This window comes from Harmonia axyridis, chromosome 4 (assembly GCF_914767665.1).
Source record: "Harmonia axyridis chromosome 4, icHarAxyr1.1, whole genome shotgun sequence".
NCBI classification, from domain to species: domain Eukaryota; kingdom Metazoa; phylum Arthropoda; class Insecta; order Coleoptera; family Coccinellidae; genus Harmonia; species Harmonia axyridis.
Window position 1 is genome coordinate 17,710,651 of NC_059504.1, and position 23,864 is coordinate 17,734,514.

Sequence of the window (23,864 nt, forward strand, 5' to 3'; positions counted from 1 at the left end):
AAAAAAAAGGGTACGTGCTGCTCTTGATATACCGGCCTGTTCCTCAATAGAGCTTGGCGTGTTTATAAAATTCCAGGCTTTAATTTGAATACATGAATCTACATAAGAAATTAAGATATCAAGGTGAAATAAAAACTGAAAGATGGCGAAAAGGATGGTCTTAGTAATAAACTGAACGTAAACTCTACAAATTTCTCGGTCCACAGAATATTAAGAAATAACAAACTACAAATACAAGGTTTTCTTAAACCTGTATAAATGAGCTATCAACAATTTTGAAAAACTTTCTGGAGTTGGTTTTAAAATCAAACAAATTCTTGGACAACAAACTTCAGCAAAATTTTGGGTGGCCGAATTTTTTTGCCGGTGAGTGTATAATGTGATTCAAAGCAGATATTATATCAGGATATTCTTCGAAATCCTTGCCACAACTCTGTCTCAATCCGAATGTCCTCTTGAATAGGAGGATTTCCAGAATCTTACGCCTAAACAAACAATAAAGATCGGTATAAAACGAAGGAGGTATTATTTAAAATGACAAACCACGACATTAGCATATTCTATGGGGATGAGGGAGCTAAAGTCGAGTATCAAGTAAATAATAAAAACGTCATTTGTAGTCGTAACAACAAACCACCCACATTCGTGGAATTGGAGGAAGACCGATAGATAGACTCTTTTACTGCTTCAGGTCATGAGGTAAGCTGACATCTTCCATGCTTTATGGTCGTTCTATGGCCTTTTTCGGGTATACGGCCGCTTTTGTGTCATGAATACTTTATCAAGTTGGGGAACAATGAAGACCGGTAATTTTTTATTGTAGTTTGATTAACGCGGCGTTTCCCGCCCAAGTGGGGGTTTAAATGGGTAAATTGACCCCTTGTTGAACGTTGGGAATCCTTTTAATGTGGGGGTTTTAGGTTAGAATTACCGAGAGTGGTTTGACTGATTTCCAGAGAAATTGGGAGATAAAAAGGATTTTTTCATTCAAATATGCGGAAAACAACACTGACCATTCAAAAATTGACCCTTCATAAAACTGATTATATACAGGATGAATAGAAATTCGACGTGATCCTTCGAACGGGACATACTAGAGATTATTTGCAACAAATTAGGCCCAGTCAGCTAGGGGATGTAAGGTTGCTTAACTATGACGGTTTTCTTCATTGCGTGAAACTTTTATAATTGCAAGTCTAGTTCTTCGATTTTGGTAGAATTTGTCTGAGATAGACCGTAGATTCTAATGACGTATACCATTTTTCCGTAGCTTTTAGAGTTTTCGATATTCCAACCAAAATAGTTTGAAAAAAATTGGTAAAAAATTCCAAGTCCATATCATGCCTCATCAAAAAATGACGGTCTGACGAATATAATCAAAAAATTTTCGAAAATTCCAGTTTTCAAGCTGTAACATCTGGAATAATGGTCTGATTCCATAAACAATAGCATTTTCCTAATCTACAAAATCGAATTAATGACAAAAGTGATATTATAGCATAGAGTAATGAACATATAGATAGAGGGAGTACCTATACGCAATTTTTACATGCCCCTAACATGGTTAGATTACGTTGTCGGATTGTGATATAATTTCAAATCCACAATTTTACTATATCGTTATGAATGTATATTATATTGAATGGAATTTATTTGAGTGATTCCCCATTAAATATGCTAATTTGAATACTTGGAATCCGATATTTTTCCTAATTGTCGAATTTATAAAAAGCAGAATATTTATTGTATTCTGATCTACCTGCTGAAATCCAAGATTTGGCAACTTTTGCTCTCCTAGTGTCATCGGTTGTTTCTCGTCGTTTGGCACGTTAGAAGTTGGTTCTCTGAATTTCAATATATTTTGAGTAAATACGAAACGTTGATTCACTTTGGGACATAAGAAGTGCGCTCTTTGTGGAGAAACTAGTGAATTGATTGAAATATCGTATCACTGATATATTTTAATTTTCATGCCAAATTTGATAGTTGAGGATAAAATTTGCTTACTGAAAATGACATATAATAATAATAATAATATGCACCTTTTATCCATATTCATTACTCTGAGTATTATAGTGTCATGTTGGAACTTGTTATATCAATAGAACTACTTGTCATAGGTCAAGAGTTGATCTTTAAGAAATTTAAAAAAAATTCACAACCGTGTTTTTCCCCATCAGGGGAAAATTATCAAAATATTCTCGAAAATTTCAGTTTACACTCTATAACTTGTAGAACAATAGACAGGTCTCCTAACTGATAGTATGTAATCTCCCACATCGAATTAACTAATAAAGGGGATATAAAGTCCTAAGCTGGAACTTTCCAATGGTACTCATTTTATAAAAAACTGAATTGACAAAAAATGTTGACAAATTTTCATTGAATAGTGTTTGTTTTGATTAAATTATAGTAATCATGAACTTCCAATCCCTATGAGAAAGTTATTTTTAAAACGAAACAAATATAAACGAAGTTAGACTCCAATTTTCAAGTCAAATTTAGTTGAAAAAGCAGAAACCACTCAATAATTGCTATGATAAGAAACCATTAACTATGAAATAAAACGCAATATTAAAATAACGGTAGAAACACTGTAAACAGATTATCATCATCTCGACATTAATTTTCATTGACTTTATTACCCATAAAAATACATAATTTATAAATCAATTTATTTCCCCGACATGCCTTGTTGCCTCAATAAATTGTCAGTAGGTACCACCTCTTCGAATCCAAATCAGCTTGAGTATGCCTTCGAATTTCGTACTACTACTCCGTCTACTTCACATGCACACCCTGTATACGAACTTGGAGGAGTAATGCAGCGAGAAGAGGTCACGTTCCAGATGAAAATTACCGTTGAGGGTGTTCACGATGTCATTAATATCAATAAGCCTCGTATTGGTGAATGCCGTCGGGATTTTTTTTTTCAAGATTGTTGAGCGTTTCGCGCTAAACGTGGGAGTAGGAACTAGATCATTCCGATTTGTAATTCGTCAAGATATTCAGGACGAATTTGCTGCCTACGCTTAGCTCTAATGAATTGATTGCTGTGGAGCGAAATGATTATGAAGTACGCCAGAGATTTCGCAAGCACTTTTCACATAACACACGTGATGCGATAATGGTACTGCCAATCATTACTAATGATACATAGGACTGGTAATGATACCAGGGATATTTTCTCAGTTTATTTTGTGCAGGTTTTGTTTTCGTAAGCAATTCTGATAGAAGGGAATGACAAAAAAATATTGAGATAATATAGGTTGTTACTGAATTCAAGTTACAAATGAAAGTGAGAGATTCCCTGGACGTTTTTAAGAAGAAAAAGTCCTATAAACTTGAGCTCGTAAACGCTTGTTCTCTAGATTCCAACAGATTGTTAAAGTTTGATTTTTTTCAAGTTTTATGCTCATAGCATCTGCAAAACTCAAAGATATTCAACTGAAATTTGCCATAGTTACTCCAATTTAGAGTTTACATGACGTGATATGCCAATTACGATTGCAAATCTAGAGGGTGAGATTTTTTGGAACAGTAACCGCTTTTTTCCTCCAGAACTTTTTTATGGTTGACCACTGGTAGTTTAAAAAAATGTAAAAAGAAAATATAACTGTATACTAAATTTTTCGGTTTTCTGTAGTTTTGTCGTATCTTCCACCAATTTCGAGAAAAAAAATTTCAAACAATTCTCTCGAAATCCTCAGGAAAATTAAAATTATCATAAACGTTTATAAATAGATGGGTTATTAATTTGGTGCTTATTTTCCCGATGGGTAGCACGAAAAGACATTTATCTCGAAAACAAAGCATATTCATAGGAGTTTCATTCTTTGAATTATCCAAGGCATCTCACATTTTCTTTTGTTCCTTCAAATTAGGAACACCCTGTATACGGCGTGTCCCACTCTAAGACAATTGATTTTTTTTGGAGATGGTATCTTGGGATTGTATATTCGTGGGTGTACTATATTAATACCCTTGAGAGGGGTGGCAACCCCTAGAATCTAATGGCAATAGGGTTCGAGTAACACATAATTCTGAAGGCTTCGCAATTATTTTTTTGAAATATATTTGCAGAGTATCATCAAATGGTCGAGTTTTGAACAAATCTCAAGTATGTTGATATTGTGTATCATTTCTTTCTAGATAGTAAATTATTTCTTATTCAATTTATAACAGATTCTTCAATAGGAAGGTTGCAATTTATAATGGCAACACTGTGTATTATTTTTTGACATTTATTATGTCATTTGTGTACAGTGAGTCAACAATGTTGAGAAATTGTTCTATCAAAATCAGTGCTCATTTGGAAATACTTCAATCAACGTTGAACATTGATGAAATGCAGCCAAAGTAATGGAAAAAGTTATGAAAAATTGGGTAGACCACCCTGTTTCAAGAGACAATTGATTTCCGAATAATTATTTCAATTTGAAACCCAAATTTTTTTCTCATATTCTTCAATAAACAGAAATATAAATTAACGGTTTGTTATCAGATTCGAAAAGAGGATCAAAATGTGTTTTATGGAAAATTTTCACTGACAGTTTTGTGCCTGAGTGCTGTTTATTTTTCCACTAGCAATTCTCAAGAGGATACTATTACGAAATGAAATTCGCGAACTAAAAATTATCGTTTTTAACGTGATCCTACGACCAAAACCAAGGTAAGTTGATATATCAATATTTACGAAAATTACATATGCGATATCCTTGTGAACATTGTGAATTGTTGTGATGACGAATATCTGCACATTAACAATTCTAAGAATGGCCTTGCCTGACACTTCATTCCATAATTTAATTGCAAACCTGCTATTTCGCTGGCTACTGTTCATTTTTACAATACTCGATTATTTTCCAAAATCTCATTACGTTTTCATTCTCTAGAGTCTAAAATGAATACGTTCTTTAGAATTTTTGATTCATTTACAATAGTTGACAAGGAAATATAGTTTAGATTATCCCACTTCATTGAACGAACAATAAGAATATTGTTTACGAAATTATTTAGCCATATTCTAATCGCTCAGTATACAGATAAGAAAGATTACTTGCAAATATTAACAACCACTTGTTGTTGATATAATGCTCAGTATTGAATAATTGAAGTAGGAATTGACGCTACCAATGATGAAGATTGTACAACTTTTGAGAGAAATCTCTAGGATTTTCTTCAAATAGGAGCTCCAAAAATAGAGCATACCATTGGATAACGGAATGTTACTTCAAATACCATATTCGGTATTGTAATTCAAGTCGTCTTGATGATTATACCAATATGAATATACGTACTACTTTCTTGGTAAAAATGCAAGGAAATCATTATTCAAGAATGAGGGGAAATCGGAAAAATATCATACATGAGAAGGGTTGCTATTTAATGCAAGTATAAGATTGATTGCACTATGCCAATTTAAAACAAGTCTTATACATACTATATTTTTACTATTGGATATTTCTAATTTGGAGATTACATTGTTTAACCGCGCTGTTTTGAAGTTATTTCAAGTATGTCTTCAGAAACTGAAGGTACTACGAATGGATCAGGATATTATATGAATTCAGGTAGAAAAAAAATGATAAGAGAAACTAAAAAAGAACTATAAAAGGAGAAAACATTTTTGACGGTTATGCAAAAGTCTTGGATTTCAGGTGATATTTGAAATCGTAGAAAATTTTTGAATAACACAGTTCTGTTTGTTCATTAACTATTTCTGCACACAAGCTTATAAAATTCAAGGGAGTCTAAATTGATGAGTCTCGTGCCTTTTGATTCCACATGTATATAATTTTCATGTTGTCATTTGTGGGAAAAGGGTGATCATTTTTTATGCAATATATGTTGTAAGATAGAGAATCGCTATCCTATCAATACACACAGGTGCAAAAAAAAGTTGATATTTGGTGAAATTTTAAGTTTTATAGGTTTCATATTTTCAGCTCAACTTCAAAAATTATTTCGATAGACTGTAGATAAAATTATTAATTTCAACTTGCATATTTTGTAATATGGCTTATTAGTCACTATGCAGGGTTAATCGGAAGTTTGTTGTTAAATCCTTATTTTCAAACCTTCTGTGGAATAATTTCGTAGTGACATTTTTTTAAATTACCAATTTTCGTCAATAACCATTCCTTTTCAGCATATTGTTTTTATGGCTAGTTCATTTTTGAGGGACAAATATAAAGTTTACCCAATTTGAAGAAATGAAGAAATTTTTACGATATAGCTTTGCTTATTGTGCCATAATGATTCAGTAAAATTTGAAGTCTCATAGTGTTCTTATTTTTAGCTCAATTTTTAAAATTGTATACAGTGAACTGTAGATAACATTATTGATTTCAGCTTGCCTAATCAATCTTCTGTTAAGAGCTGGCTAGTCACTATACAGGGTTGATCAGAAGTTTGTTGTTAATCCCAAATTTTGAAACATCCTGTAGAATATTTTCAAATGACTAATTTTCATCAAGATACATTTTTTTTCAAAATTTTGTTTTTGTTTATGATTTCAAGAGTACTAGTTCATTTTTGAGACAGAAATGAACTTGTCATAAACAGTTTACTTTGAGAGATGAAATATAACAATAATAACAGAGATTTATTGATTTCCCATATACATATACAAAGTAGGAAGCAAAATAGGTCATCCAAAATCACACCAAAAAACTCAATGTATTCGGCCGAAATGATAGCCTCTTACTCCCTATTCCAGGCAGATTTAGTATTATATTCTTCATTTCAAAGCTTGAATGAACATCAACAAATCAGCTCATTAGTCTACAATGAAAACATCACGCACTCGATAACACAGATGTCCAACAGACTCCATTCATTCCAGACCATCGAGCCTGCAAAACCTGAAACGTGAACCTCAACCGGCGTAATATTCACAGAATCCGAACATGCGAGCTCAAACACAAACTATGTCGTAAAACGTTTTTCCAAGAACCCCTTTGTGTACCAGTCATCAATGAACTTTGCGGCGTCCGAAGACCGTGGGCGAAACTAAAACGACTTCAAAGCGGGCACGGACGGACCCGACATCGACAGGATTTTACGAGCCGGAGGAGAGAACCTCTAGATTCTAGAAGATCCACCATAACCCATTTTGCGGCTTTGTTCTTCAAGAAGACAGAAGAAACATAGTTGTGTGTTGCCACGCCACGCATCGCTACGCGACGGCAATCTATCTGGTTCTGGTAGCTGCAATTTGGCAACCAAGAAAAAAATGATGAGCCATGTTGAAACTTTTTTTCAGAGTTCTCCACCTCTTCCGATTGATCACTCAAAAAAACTCTGATAAGAGCATAAATCGCAACTTCAAAGGTTATACGTAAAGCTACGGTCTCCTAGGACAGTTTCAGTCGATCGCGGCGGTCGACGACTTTCATCTAACCAATCGCAATTTTAGCAATCCCGTAGCTGGGCGGAACTACGCGATTGCTAGAATTGCGATTGGTTAGATAAAGTCGTCGAAACGAGGCGGTCGACGGAAACTGTTCGACCGCCTTAACTGACGAACACAGCAATAGAATATTGCTCAGAAATGACGTTGAACACCATATATAGGCTGGAGCCAGAATTGTCAAATAACTTTGTTGACAATTGTAACGTGAACTATCACTCGAGTTTTTAAAATTATGTAGAACAATTTCTACAGACTTTGCCAGTTGTACGCTATGTAGAGTGGTAGTATCAGCATGAATATGTAATTAATAGGACGTTACTTATCAAACAGGATTCAGGTTTTTACAAAACTCAAGTGATGACTTCGAATAACAACTGAACAAAGTAACAAGTTATTTGACAATTCTGGCACCAGCCTACCTCTTAAACAAAAAATAAAAAGAAAGTTCAAATTTGCGTAGCTAAACTCGATATTTTTGCAGAGTATGATACGTTGTTGAATTCGAAATTTTTTTCTTTATCGCCTCATATGGAGAACCAATTCATCGTTAATGCTCCAATCACAGCGTAGGAGACCACATGTAGAGAGGCTCCTGGCTTCACGTCAGTACTCTCTTTCATCATTTCGAAATTTCTTTCTTTTATAAATTATTGAATATCTCAATTTACGCTCGACTCATTCTAACGTAAATATGGAATTCATCAACATATTTCGATCTTTCCAACACATTCACCTGGTTGTGAAATTCTCCTATACGCTATCTTTCACGAACAGTGAAAGACAGCAAAATTCTTTGCGGAATTTGTCTCAATACTGCTAGTTTCAGCAGTATTATTCGAGAAGGAAAAAGAACCTGTTTAGGTTTTTTTTCCTTCTCGAATTCATCCGCAGAATTGTCAATGCTCATCGACTCTCTTGGCAATAGTAAAAACCATCAATGGTGGATATTACATAACGTTATTGCATCGATTGGGTGAAGAAATCAAGGCAAAACGACCTTAAATGAAAAAGAAAAGAAATTTTCTTTCACTTTGATAATGCTCTTTTTAACGAATCGATAAAAACGACTTAAGTCCAATCAAAAAAAAAAATTGTTCTTCTGGTTAAGCCCGGAACTTATTGAGTGAAGTGTTGTGCTCACAAGAGCAACCTGACGGTTTGGCTGACGTGTGTCTGAGTGGCTTAACTGCACTCAAGTGTGCCGCCGGCCGGGACGAAGATTGGCCGCGATCTTCGCGAGTCTCGTCGGCAATTAGTTCCATTATAGCGAGTCGCAAAGCGGTAAAACGAAATTAAGTCTTGCAAGAATTCGAAGAGCGTTTCGGAATCCTTTCGGAATCGGGTTAGGGCTTTTTTCGGAGCGTTGACGGACAAAGGAGTCGGATCGGCGATACTGACGTTAATTTTGTAGTCGATTAACTCTTCAAGGGCAGCGTTCGAGGAATGCACACGATTGGGAAAGGTTTAAATTGTCTTTTCGAGTTGGAGATGGACACTCGATATGGAGCTCGACAAGACTGGAAAACTATTGAAAAACTAGAGAAGTGAAATGATTATCTCGCCTGAAAGAATCGATAAAAGTACTAAAGTGGGATTAATTCATCATGAAATTAAAAAAGCTACAGGGGGCGTTTTAACCGAGTTAAGATACAGTGACTTAATAAAAAACAGTACACTATACGTTCAAATTGAGCCTTAAAATGGCTTAGAACTCAAGAATACGATTGACTGAACTGAACTGTCATTTCGTCAAAATTAAAATTATTGAGCCTGATAGATTTGTATATAGACCAAATTAAATGAATCCCAAAAATGAGGAGAACGCAGAATGTGAGCAAAAAGTCGACATATATTGGCTCAGAAACAGTGGCGTACCCAGACATAAGCCTTGGGGGGGATAAAGAAAAAAAAAATTCAAATTTTCCTTCTTTTGAAGAAGTTTTCCAAAGAAGTTTGCTTACTCATAATAAGATTGTGATATATTAGGGTGTTACATATAATGGATATTACTCCGGGGGGGGGGGGGATATATCCCCCTTATCCGCCCCCCTTGGGTACGCCAGTGCTAAGAAACCGACAGCCAATCAAAAGTGAGTCCGTTCGTGTCACCACTGTGTTTTATTAGGTCACTCTAGTTATACGGAACTATTATTGAGAGAACTATGATGTTAAGGTTATTTTTGAAATTATACAAATTATTGTGGTCGGAAAAAAATGCATTTATGGGGTTCCCCAGGGTGCAATTTGAGGGCAGCTATTATTTATTTTAGAAGGGTTTCGAATTATATTTCGGAAATTGGCGTATCTGATTGTAAAACATGCTTTTATTAGCATAAACGTACTCAGAATGTTGCAACATTGAAGCTGATTTTTTTTTATTTGCAGTAATTGAAAAAAATATCTTTGCAGAGATGGAATTAACTTGTGAAGATTTTCGTGCAAAGATTTTTTATAACTTTCGACGTGGTTTAACACAACAATACAACTTAATTCTACTTTTGGGGATGAAGCTCCAACCAAAACAACTGTTTATGGCTGGTATAGTAAGTTCAATTGTGGTTGTTGGGTCAAAAAATATGTATGCTGAGCAAACAATAATAATACAAGATTGTCGTGTAACATACCGTGATTTAGAGGTACGTTTGCCCATTCCACAAGTAAAAACTACGCCATTACTAAAAATGGAACGATACACTCTTCAAAAACGCATTGAAATAGTTGAAATTCACTACAAAAATGCTGAAAATTTTGCAGTCACAGTTCGCGAAACTGAAGCACTTTTGGGTTGTCGTGAAGCACCTTCTAGGTTTGTTAATGCTTCCTCTACTGAGCTATGACTAATGTTTTTTCAAGGCCAGAATTGAAAGTTGTTGATGTGGACGACGATAATTGCCAACAAGACGGTGCTATGTGCCGCACAAGCAACGAAACAATCACAATTTTGCGAGAAAAGCTACCTGTTATTTCTCGAATTGACCACCAAGATCTTGTGATTTAACACCTTTAGACTTTTTTCTTTGGGACTACATGAAATATGAAGTATATGCCAATGCTCCACAATGGATTCAAAACCTCAAAGATAAAATTCGTGAAATCATCGAGACATATAGCAGTAAACAAGCGAATTGGTCATGGAAAATTTTATGAAAAAGATAGAGTGCCACAACCTTAGCCATGGCGGCCATTTGACTGTTATCGCGTTTTGTCGATTATATTAAAGCATAACTTCCTCTTCACAACGCAATAAACATCCGTTGATTTCTCCTGAAATATATTAGTTTTCTTATATCAAAATGGACGTCTTATTGGAAAACCCTATACAAATAGCTTTGAACAATATCTGGGCAGCAAGTCTCCAAACTAAACGGACAACCCCCGTATCCGTTGGAATCCGAAGGAACGGACCCCGGTCTGAGAATACCTCAACTCGTTGCACAGCAACAAGACGACAGGACCATTCGTTTGACAAATTCCAGCAGGATATCGTTGCCTCTAGTTCGGTGGTCTTCGGTAATTAAAATGGAATGCCACTCTGATTAAATTCGCAAAAACCTGCTGGTCCTGCCTCGAAATTCCAGATATTTGGGATTATTTTTTATTTTCTAGATCGTCCTTTCGTTTCAAATGGGACCACAAACGGTGACGTTCTAAGGCATCCACATATCCCAGGGTTTTTTATGAATACTTATTGTCTTATTTGAAGTTTTCGATTGATCTATTCGTCTTGGGTTCATCTCTACGAGATTTTATTATCATGAATTAGCGGGTGCATTTGATAAAAAATCTTAGAGGTTGTTTAAACTGAAATTTCCAATGGACCAATTATTTCTTTATCATCTTCAGTAGTAAGCCATGACAACTTTCTGAGGAAGCTTGCGAACATAAAAAAAATTGCGATACATGCAATTATTCATATAGTACCTATGTAACACCCGAATACTTTTTTTTGTTAAAATGACCACAATGGTGTAGGTAACTATGGACTCTGGTGCAAGCCACTACCTCGTTCTTTGATATCTATTACGCACTTCATTAAAATTCTACGTTAATTCAACCGTATTGAACTTCAGCCTTTTGAAAATATGATTTCAGGACAAGTTTTTTTTTCGTTGGGAATGACTATTGAAACCTAAATTTTCTCTTGATCTATTTCGTATGGAAAAGGTCCGTTCTATATAGGGTCTCCCAATAAGAGGTATCATTTTGAATACCCTGCTATCTGGAAAGCTGTCACTTTTGAAGCTGACATCTTTTGACATTTTACAAGTAAAACTACGCCTTTATAAAAAATGGGAGGATACTCGCTTCAACAACGCATTGAAATTGTTAAATTTCATTACAAAAGTGGTAAAATTTAGCAGTCATATTTCTCACAACTAAAGAACTTCTGGGTCATCTTGAAGCGCCTTCTCGGCCGGCAATATGTAACACTGGTGGAAAAATTTGAGCTGTTCGGACAAGTTAGCAATGTGAAGTAAACAAAAACTATTAAGACTAATGCTGCTGTAATTTCCTGGTATTTCTCCAACAGCTTATCACAATTGGCTTCCGAGATCTTGTGATTCAACACCTTCAGACTTTTTTCTTTGAGCCATGTGAAAGATAAGAAATATGTCAATGCTCCACAATCAATTCTTGAAGATGGAATTCGTGAAACATCCATTGATTTATCGTAAAATATACCTTTTTTCAATATCAAAATGAAATACCCTTATTATCATATTAATTTCACCACCAGTAATCTATCCTTATTAAAACGATTTTCGCAAGATCTGAATAAATTCCTGAATGATCTAGAATAACGTAGATAAGCACGAAAAGATTAAAAAAATTCTACACACGTAGCGACAGAACTCTAGACGTGTGTCCCCACCTTTACGTGCATACCCCGAAGTGAACAGATAAAATAATCGTAATTCAGTATTATCTGAAGGACAGCCTACATGTCTACGTAATATTTACGACACACTTAACCCAGTTTATCCACTTTCCAATGAGTCACATGTATCGGAAGGGTTGCTCACCCTCGATGTTTGAATTGTCATGATTTCGTGAAGGGCCCACACATGCGCGGGCTTGTTATTGGTACGGGGCGGTACAAAAGGCATTTCGTGGAAGAAACCGCCAAAAAGAAACTTTGGAATAAAGGAAAAAATGTGGATTGTTAAAAATGAATTAACAGGTCTTTAGTTGTCGGGTAGGATAATGGCTGTTGACCTGAATGGACCTATAGGGTGATTCAGAGAAAATGAATCACGTTGAGAACGAAAACAATGCATTATTTCAGTGATTGCTTCGACATTCCGTGGTGAATAGGAACACTTACCGATTTGGTTGGCTCAAATGCGGCTTTTGCAGATCCCTCAGGAACTTTGGGCGGCTGAACAAAAACTTTTTTTCCATTAAAAACCTTGTCGTATCCCCTGAAGCTAAGCGATCGGAAAAGTTTCAACTGTCGATTGTTAACTTCGACAATTTTGCAAACGTCATTTTTCTCGACAGTTTTTGCGCGGAAACTTCCGCCACAGAACAACATGTCAAAACTTCTTGAAACACTGAGAAAAATTACTCGAGGAAACTTTGCGTTGTCACACGCGGGTTTGGTAAAGGCGATTTTAGCGCCAGCATTGACCTAACTGTTTAAAGTCACCGAACAAAACAGACACTCGCGTTAACTAAAGTCGACTCTGATTCTGAACGATGGACAAATCTGTTGACCGTGTGGACACGGCGAGTTCCACGGAGCTATGAACGTAGGTACGAAACCTCGACGGCTCTAGCACCGCGTTCTACCTTTACTCCGGCACACCTCATACCTGTGTCGACAGAGGCGTAGATCAGGCGAAGCGCGGAGGATTTCAACATTACGTACCTCGATCGATTTTTAATGGTTTGCAGATTTAGACGTCGTTAAATGTGCATTAGAAAATGCGGGGACGTTTTTCAGTGCGTGAAAAATTCATCGAAAGTGATTTTCGCTTTCGTTGACATCTTTGGATGTTCAATGGATCGTGCAAGAAGTGAAATGGTTTAGGTTTGACAACTGTTATACAATGAGTTGATTACTCAATTGAGGGAGATACGCTTCATTTTATGGAATGATGGATCGTTCCAGAATGAAAATTTCGTAGCAAAATCGTATATTCTTTTTTCTATGAAAAAAAAATGGTGGTGTCGAGGAATATTTCAATAGAAAAAGTTTTTTTCGAAAAATACCTTTAATATTTTCGATTCCGCAAAGACGTAGTAATATAAACCTGTTCGGGGTTTGAACGTAAAATGTACAGGATGTTTATAAGAATATCATGAATTTGGACAACTCAAAATCATTAAAACTCAAGATATTCAAATTAGAACCTATATTTTTTATTATTTCAGTCGATTCTACGTACAAAAATAGTGGGTGTTCCTCAAGCAAACTCTATACTTAAAATGAATATTTCAAGAGTTATCGAGGAAGAACTTAAAATGAAAAAAAACTAATTCTGTGGAGTATAGTTTGTGACTTCCAGAAAACACAGAAAAAAACTAAAATTCGATGTTTCGATAACTGAATTTGACATTTCAAGAATTGTAATGAATTATTGGTATATTATATCCAAAGTCACTTGAACTAGTTCATAAAAACGCTTGGCCCGATGTCCCTTTGAAGTGGATACCGCGATCCCCTAAATACCGGAGCTTATTTGAAAGTATTGTTAGGCAATGAATTCACTGGACCCAAAGGAATTTCTGGAAACTTGGACAACCCTTGTATAATCGTTATATTTTGGCTTCCTCCAAGTGACTTTGGATATAGGTACTATAATGGATAATTGTATTGGTTTATGGATTTCTCAACAATACAAACAAAAAATTAGTTTGCGGTTTTTCCTCATTCAAAGTTCTTCCTCGAACTTTCGAAGTATTCGTTTTAAGAATTGGGCTCGCTTAAGTAACCCCCATTATTTTTGTACGTAGAATCGATTGAAATAATAAAAAATATAGGTTCTAATTTGGAAATCTTGAGTTTTAATGAATTTGAGTTGTCCAAGTTCATAATCTTCTTATAAACCGCGAACAGGTTTATAATACAAGGTCTTTGCAGAATAGCAAAAATTAAAGATTTGAAAACTCATTCTGCAGGAATATTCACAAAAATGTGAGTCCTCGTCGCCACCATTTTTTCCATAAGAATCCCATCAACTCATGAACCGTTGGGTTTTTACCCAAGATATGACATATTGCAGAGATTGTCATCAAAAAAGCTATCTGATGAAGCAATAATATACTGGGTGTGCCATTTGGAATAAGGAAGTAATAGTATGCTTCCGGTATAAATGGAAGTTGTAGAGATTTGAAAATATTTTAGGAAGAAAGATCATTGTATCAAACCCCAAAATGCAAATTTTCAGTATAAAATTATGATCAGTTTTCCATAAACGTCTAATAGGCGGTGAATCACCCTGTATATTGTTTAATACTGCTTCTTTACAAATGAATGTATCATCGAGTAATATTGTGATCTTCGAAATGTTTTACACTTTTCAATAATAATGGCAACTATTTTACATCATAAAATTTATAAATTAACAATCTTAAATTGGGTAGGTAGATATTATCAATTCTTATTTGAATTTTTTAAATTCTCTATTTCCAAATCCGCGATAAATAAATCAAAATATAACGACTATGTTACAATCATTCACAAGGACCATGGATTTGATCTACGTCTCCCGCTTTCAATACAAAACATTTCTATTCCAAGACCCACAATTTCTGAACACCCCACCGATACTCTGTATAAAACCTGTCAACACATCATCGGTACCACAAAAGTATACACATTTCGACACTAAATGCAGATTAGCTATGCTCGAAGCCTTAAGGCCAATGCACGCCACTGCCTCACAAGGGAATCTTTTCCATCTCACGGTGGTGAGAAGGAAATAACCTCATATTCTACAAAACGACGAAAGGAGATGCCCAACACGTCGTTCAATCTGGAAAGAAACAGAACAGGCACTACTTGAAGCATGAACCCATCGTGAAGTTATTCGCCAACGGGGCATAAAATTTGTAGAATGCAAATTATATATGCTAGAATTTTCTTATATTCACTCATATTTCATAGGGATTCCTCAGGAATTTCCGCTTTTTTTATTGGGTTTGAAGAACCGCTACCCATTGTTGTTTAATCGGCGATGCCAAGTTTGGAGATTTGTCCCCAGAACTGAAGAATTTTTATGTGATTTGAATACCAAAAAAAAGAAGCAAAATTTGGGGCAAATTAGAAATAACTTGAGAAGAAAATTTCTGGATATTTCGAACGGTAAAGCTGTTTTATTTATTTATTAGATTGATATTTCTTACACAACAAAACGAGCATGTATACATACATACATAATTCATTGTTGTTTTAAATTTTAGTAATTGCATGATGAGTATTGAAACTAAGATATTAGGTGTAGGTGTACAACTTTGCTTCCTCCGTTTTGTAATAGATGGCTGTAGAGGTAAGTGGTAGTCGAAATAAATAGATCGTAGATAACATACTAATAGCTTAGGCATTTGTAAACATAACGCCATCGAAATATTAGTCGATTTGTGTCTGTATCATAAAGTTATTCTCGATTGAACATGTCAGCTTATGAGCCAAATTCTCGTCATTTGCGGGAGGTTTCAATTTTCTGCTTTAATATGAAGAAATCTGCGGCTGGGGGCTCATCGAATGCTCTCAAATACGTATGTGAAGGCCGATATAAGTGAAAGAAGGTACCGAGAGTGGTTTCAACGATTCAAGAACGATGATTTTGACATCGAAGATAAGCATGGCGTGGAAGAGAGAAGGTTTTCGAAGATGCAAAGTTGGAGGCATTAATTGATCAAGACTCGTGTCAAACGCAACAAGAATTAGTAGGATCATTGAGAGTGGTGCAACAAGCAATTTCAAAACGCCTGAAAGTCATGGGAATCATTTAGAAACAAGAAAATTGGGTTCCGTACGAGTTGAAGCCGAGATGAACAACGTTTGTTTGTTTTTGAACAGCAGCTTGCAATGTAAAGACGGAAGGGATTTCTGCATCGCATTGTGACTAGAGATCCCAAGCGCATAAAATCATGGGAATATCTCGGCAATGCTTCCACATCGACGACCAAACCGAATATTCACGGTTTCCAGACCATGCTCAGTATTTGGTGGGACCAGCTCGGCATAGTGTATTATGAGTTGTTAAAACGTACTGAAACAATCACAGGCGATCGTTATCGAACGCAATTAATGCGTTTGAGCCGAGCATTAAAAGAAAACCGGCCACAATGTAGATAAACATCGATATGGAAAAATAAATGATCAGGAAAGATAATAAAAGTTTGTAGTATAGTAATCCTTGTGAAAGAAATAAATGAAACTAAGTATATCGCTATATGAGTTCTTTTCATTTTCACTCAGAGATGAAAATTTGGTGAAGCCCAAACAGAAACTTTAGAAATATATTCCGAGAAAAATATTTTTTTAGGTCTGGCAACGCTGTGTTGAATATTGAGTTGAACTCGAGTGTGAAAAAGGTTGTAACGGGCAATAAAAATTCATTGAAGACGTGCGGTCGGCAAATTGTTGAATTACCAGTAAATAAAGTTGTCTTTCGTATGTCAACCTGTTCGAGGTGAAATTTGAAGTGCCTATTCAAATGTTGCAAATATGTAAGATCACTTCATCTTGTCAACAGAGTCAGAATTAACACATCGAGGATGAATTTATTGCTTGTTCCATAGAATGTGGAATTTTGATGATCCTGCTCGTAGCTTCTTTTTAATTCATCATTTTGAATGATTGAATGAGATCTGAATATTCAAAATTTTTTCGTTTGTTACTTCATTTTTCTTCTGAAATTAGTTCGTGAAAATTCAATAATGAAATATTTTTGTTGATTTTTTACCGATTTTTTAGGTATAATTTCTTATTTTATATTTTACAGAAATATTTCAGCACATTTTAAATAGTGAAATGTTTCATTTGATATTATATTTTACTTCTACTATTATTCGACAAAAAATTTGTACTAGAGAGTATTCGAAATTTTTTCCACTTTATTATTTTTTTTTTAAATTATATCTCATGGCACATTATTTTACATTCTTTCGTGAAAATATTGTAACATATTCGAGACAAAGGCAAAATATTCAGATTATTCAAATTCAAATCCTCTTGAAAATCTTGTTTTTGCTTTCCGTTAATCCAACTTCCGTTCTGTTGTTTATACAGAGCGATTATAAATTATACGGTTACAAACATAAAAAATGAGTATGACAGTTATGAATTTCGGTCAATTTCGTTGCCGTCCTCTTATACAATTTCGCAGAACTGGTTACGAGCTCTAGAAATTAAAAATTTATGCAAAAATATTCATCAATGTATTGATCGTGGATCTTTATCGAAGTTTTTTTTTGCGAAAATTGAGGTTACTTCGACAGGATTCTAATGGTAGTGTTATTATCTATTATTTTCGTTCGATGACATTATATGTTGAGTAAGGAATAAGAATTGGAATTCATAAGAGAAAGTGCAAGCGACATAATATATAATTGCAAATATTTTTTAGTTTTGGACACACCTCTGTGAACTGTTTTGCTTATAAGATTCTTGTAATTAGTAATTGCAATGAAAAAATATTTTCATTATCATAAATTTTTGAATTTTTTGTTTTCTTTTGTTTAAAATTCCAGTGGATACTTAAATGCATTCTCTATATCATCTTTTTGTGAACTGAGAATGATCTTTGGTCATCGACCTGTCGCATTCCTTTCTTTAGTGGAGAAATGATAATTATTTATTTGTATAGGTCGTAAAGAAAGCATTTAGCACCCGCTGTGTGGGAATAATTACATACAGAGGGCGCCACACATAATTCAGTTTATGAACGAAATGTTAATGTACGATATTTATGTATATACGGCCACCTTCTTGGCTGAAAAATCCTTTGAGTTGTTGAAAATTATATATATTTGACAGTGAATTCTGCTCCCAGAGTAGATAGTGTAAAAAATACATCGAATAAATTGACTGGATGTGTGAACTCAAAAATCCTAAAGAAACTTAATTGAGTTCTCAACCAAGTTTATTGTCTTCGCTTATATGTACATCTTTCGTTAGTTCTACATCTAAACTAACCCATCACCTCGTTTACTCAACCAATTTCAAATTGAAGGCTCCACAAAGACCATTAATTTTAGAATAAAATTAGTGTACTCTTGTACTTATTCAAAACTGATCTCTCAACGTCGTCCCAGTATACAAGCATGAGAAGAATTATGATGGCCATAAGCAACCCTTCCAATTGCCTAATGGACAAGAAAGATATATCATAATCAAGTCTGCATCATGCATATCAGACATGGTAATTGGTCCTCCTCATTCGGATCGAGCCTATTCAGATGGTGGAATCTACTCACAGCGTAATAGGTAACGATGATCATTGGCCAATGACCGAGCGGTGTTCATGAATATTGCAATTTCGAATATTAAGTCCACAAATGATTGGTTGGTGAATCCCAAATGAGCGGATTCAAATGTAATTCCATCGAATGTGTCTGTTTCGATTGGGTTTAGCTGCTGATAATGGGGATTCATATTCAGTAACAGGATGTATTCATTATTGAAAATGAAGGGTTTTCCATTAGGAGGCTATGAATAGCCCGCTATCTGGGCGACTGTCTTTTTTGAATTTGATATTTGACAAGTGAAAACAATACACCCATCAAAAACGCATTGAAATTGTTTAAATTCACTACAAAAATGGTTAGAATTTTGCAGACACACTGCAGTAAAACTAAAGCACTTTTGGGTCGTTTTAAATACACAATCGCCAACAACATCGTATCTTCGCTGAATGGGTCCTTCAAATGCAACAAAATGATTCCAATTTTCATGTGAAAATCATCTTCAGTGAAGTGACACATTTTCACCTAGAAGGCTACGTTAATAAACCTAATTATCGCATTTGGCTCAGAAAATCCAAGCATGATTGTTGAAAAACTTCTCCATCCTAACGTGTCTCTGTTTGGTGCTGTTTTTGAGCTGCTAGTGTGATTGGACTTTACTTATTCGAAAATGAGGGTGGTGCAATGGATTGCGCTATCGAGCTATGTATATTGATGAGGTCGACGCTTCTTTTCAACAAGACGGCGCTAGGTGCCACACAAGCAAAGAAACAATCGCAATTTTGCAGGAAGAGTTTCTTGGCCGTGTTATTTCTCGAAGATATGATCACAATTGGCCACAATTATCTTTTGATTCAACACCTTCAGACTTCTTCTTTAGGACCACGTGGAAGATAAGGTCTATGCCAATACAACACAATCGATTAGAGTCTTAAGAGGGGTCTATACCGTTTCGGCGGACAGTTCAAAAATGAGAACTTTTTTTACTTTAGAGATCATCGATTCATATGAGGTTTTCACTATTATTCATTTTGAGTCTGTCATTGCGGAAACCCCTCATTTATAATTTTGTTGGAATGAAAAAAATCATTAGTTTTATTGAAGAATAAATATATTTATCTACTCCTATCGAATTATATTTTCATTATTCAACTGCTTTTGAGCAATTAATAATAATAATAATAATAATAATAATAATAATTTATTGCCATCAATTTTACATGGTTCGTCAATACAGCAATATTAAAATTGAAAACTGAAAAATTCCTCCACTGAATAAAATTCATTTGCAATCAAGAGCCCATTGATAATGTAAAAGTCATTATTTCCGGTGATTTTAATATAGATTTACTATCCGTATCCAATGATTCAAGGCTTTTTTTTTCAATTTTGGAAACATATAATTTGAAAGTATCTTTATTGCAACCAACGAGAATAACACCAAACTCAGCAACTTGCCTAGATAACGTTATTTCAATCACAACTTTAGTTGAAGGTCATTTATCTGACCACTCTGGACAAATTTTCACATTTTTTCATCAAATTAATGAAGTTAAACCAAAAGAAACTAAAACAAATAGAATATATAATGAGCACAACCATCAGGTTTTTGAGTCGCTTCTATCGGACATAAATTGGTCGAAACTCTATGATATTCCTGTTAATAATATCAATGAAATGTGGAACTTTTTCGGGAACAGGTTTGATGAAACTTTTCAGAGATCATTTCCAGTGCAAACTATTGAAATTAAGAAAAATAAAAAACCGGTACTTACAGCAGAAACTCGATCCATAAAAGAACGTTTGGACTTACTGTTTATATTATCTAGATATAAGCCGGAACTCTTACTTGATTATAGAAATATAAAACGCCAATACGACGCTTCTTTAGTTGAAGACAGAAAAAGATCAAATTCATCTATCATATACAAAGCGGAAAACAAATCTAAAGCAGCATGGAATGTTGTCAGGGAAGCAACAAATACATATAAAAAAACGGAAAATGTATTCCCTACTGTTAATGACAAGGATGATCGTGAACTGTTTCTTTTAGCAAACAGATTTAATGACTTCTTTATTAATATATCAAACCCAAATCATGGATTTAACGCCTGCCCTACCACTGACTGTAATAAACAATCTACAGTATTGAACTCATTTTGTTTGTTCGAAGTCCCAGAGAGTGAGATTTTTTCTGTTGTCAAAATGATGAATAATAAACGCTCTTTTGGATATGATGGTGTTCCGATGACATTGATCAAGCGCCATTTCATACATATAGTGAAGCCAGTTTGTTTTCTGATCAATTCTGCTTTCCGGTCCGGCATATTTCCTGACGCTCTGAAGAAATCAATTGTCATGCCTTCCTACAAAAAGAATGACAAAAATGATCTATCTAATTACAGACCAATTAGTCTTATCACCTCATTCGCTAAAATTTTTGAGAAAATTCTGTCAAATAGGATTCTGAAATTCTTCAGGAAGTTCAATGTTCTCACTACTAAACAACATGGTTTCACTGAAAACAAAAGCACAGACACAGTCATTTTTGAATTTCTCCAATGTATAACACTTTCTCTGGAAAGAGGGGAGATTCCTGCAGGACTATTTGTAGACTTCTCTAAAGCATTCGATTGTGTCGATCATAAAACATTATTATTGAAACTTGAAAGATCTGGTATAAGAGGAATGCCACTTAAACTATTCGAAAGTTACCTCATCAATCGAAAACAGGTAGTTGTATTGCGAAATGGGAAAAGATGTAATATGTCTCAAGAAGGGACAATAGTGAGGGGCGTTCCGCAGGGGACCATATTGGGTCCCATTTTATTCATAGTTTATATAAATGATTTACCTAATATTTTTCAACCACAAGAAGAAAGTCAGCCACTACAGCTCAAACTGACAGCCGAAGAAGTTGTCGATACTTATCTTTATGCTGACGATACCAACATTATAGTATCTTCCAAAGTTATTGAAAGAGTGATGACCAATTTAACAACATCTATGTCTATGATCGAGAACTGGTGTGATGACTGCGGCTTGCGGCTAAACTTGAACAAAACAAGTGTTGTAATATTTTTGAGTAGTCGTTCTAACTTGAAAGTTCCGGACAATATAACTTTTGATAATGGAACAGTTCAGATAGGCTCCCAAACTAAACTACTCGGAGTATATATCGATAAGCATTTGAACTGGTCAGTAAATTGTGAAACGCTTACAACCAGATTAAATTCAATTATATATATGATAAGACCTTTAAGAAACCAAGTGGATCTCAACACATTGAAGATGATATATTTCGCTATTTTTCAATCGATTGTGTCATATGGAATAATTTTTTGGGGGGGCAGTTCTTCTGCGGAGCGTGTTTTCCTCACTCAGAAACTGGCTATAAGAACAATTTTTCACATGAAATTTAGGGAATCTTGCCGTGGAGTATTCAAAGAAAATAATATTCTTACTTTGCCTGGTCTATATATTTATAGAATCTTATTATTTTTTCACAAGAACAAATTATATTTCGAGAGTTGTAAGAATGTAAATTCAACTCGGAGAATATACGAGTATTTTTTTCCACCTCACAAACTGTCAAGTACTGAACATAGTACTTTTTACATGTGCCTTAGACTATTCAACTATCTACCGAGAATACTAAGAAATATATTCGACTTCAAAATTTTCAAAAAGACACTTTTTTCAATGATTATGGATTGTGAACCCTACTCTATAGCAGAGTTCAAGGAATACTGCATATTGAAGTATATTTAGAATTTTGTTGTTTTCTCTTTTTTTGAATTAGGAATTATGGACCTGTTTTCTCTTTGTTATTTATAACAATTTTGGAAATAAATGGATGTTATTATTATTATTATTATTATTATAACCTTCCTGAAAGCTAGCTCTGGTAAATTCTTCATATCGTTGGGTATCTTGTTGAACATCTTAGCACTCCAGTAATAAGCAGCAGAATTCTGAGTGTTTTTCCTTCTATGCAAAGGAGTTCTTAGATCATCTCTATGACGTGTGTTGATCATGTGATAAGTCCCATTTTTACGCAAGTTGACGCCACCACGTCGTATGTACAGCAGACACTCTCTGATATAAAGTGATGGAAAGGTGAGTATCCCATATTTTTTAAAAACAGTTCTACAAGAATCTCTACTACCCATTTCATGCATGATACGCATCGCTTTCTTTTGCAATATGAAAACTCTCACAGCATCTGAGGCATTTCCCCACAGTAGAATTCCATACAGCAGGACACTCTGAAAATTGGCAAAGTATGCTGTTCTACACATCTCATAAGTACCACATTTCCTCAGCTCACGCAACAAATACAGAGATTTAGCAAGTCTATCACAAATATAGTCTATATGTGCAGCCCAATTCAATCTATTGTCTAGGACCACACCCAAGAATTTGGCACTAGCTTGGCTCTGTTTACCACCATATTCCAACTTCACAGTTTTATCTGCATTCAGCTTGAGCGAATTGGCAGCAAACCATGTTTTCACCTCTTCTATGGCTAGTTCTGTTCTATGGGAAAGTTCATCTTTATTTTTAGATTTCACGATGATGGATGTGTCATCACAGTACAAGCACAAGCAGTTACAATGTTTGATTGTGATGTCATTGATGTAAATAATAAAAAGTATCGGTCCAAGTACGGATCCCTGGGGTACACCATATTCCACTGCATGTTCCGTAGACGAGACACCATGCAAAAATACTTTTTGGGACCTATTTTTCAAATAGGACTCCAGTAATCTGAGTACAGTTCCTCTAAACCCATGAGCATATAGTTTTTTAAGCAAGATTGTATGAGAGACTGAATCAAACGCTTTGCTCAAGTCAAAGTTGAGCATCTGCATATATTCGCCATTATCCATTCCGTCTATGACCTCATTTATAGCATTCATGAGGGCTGTAGTGGTACTCCGACCTTTTCTGAATCCATGTTGATTCTCGTTCAATAATTTGTGCTTTTGCAACCATTTCAACATTCTATTTTTTATAATGGACTCGA

The 23,864-nt window shown here is 34.9% G+C and overlaps 1 protein-coding gene and 1 long non-coding RNA gene across 4 annotated transcripts in view; both read right to left on the reverse strand.

Moving 5' to 3' along the window:
- Positions 1–23,864, reverse strand: part of LOC123678819 (ras-associated and pleckstrin homology domains-containing protein 1) — a 384,693-nt gene that overhangs the window by 101,692 nt on the left and 259,137 nt on the right. The window contains exon 1 of one of the 3 annotated variants that reach the window (XM_045616054.1): positions 12,744–13,161. The exons of the other annotated variants lie outside the window; for them this stretch is intronic. Within the exon in view, the coding sequence (XP_045472010.1) occupies positions 12,744–12,953 (210 nt within the window). The 5' untranslated portion in view covers positions 12,954–13,161. Of the gene's footprint in view, positions 1–12,743; positions 13,162–23,864 lie in introns of those variants that run through there. 3 annotated transcript variants of the gene reach the window in all.
- On the reverse strand, positions 20,879–21,455 carry LOC123678823. Its single transcript, XR_006747305.1, has 2 exons — positions 21,259–21,455; positions 20,879–21,201 (listed from the first exon to the last, which is right to left on the reverse strand). It is a non-coding gene; the product is annotated as an uncharacterized LOC123678823 (long non-coding RNA).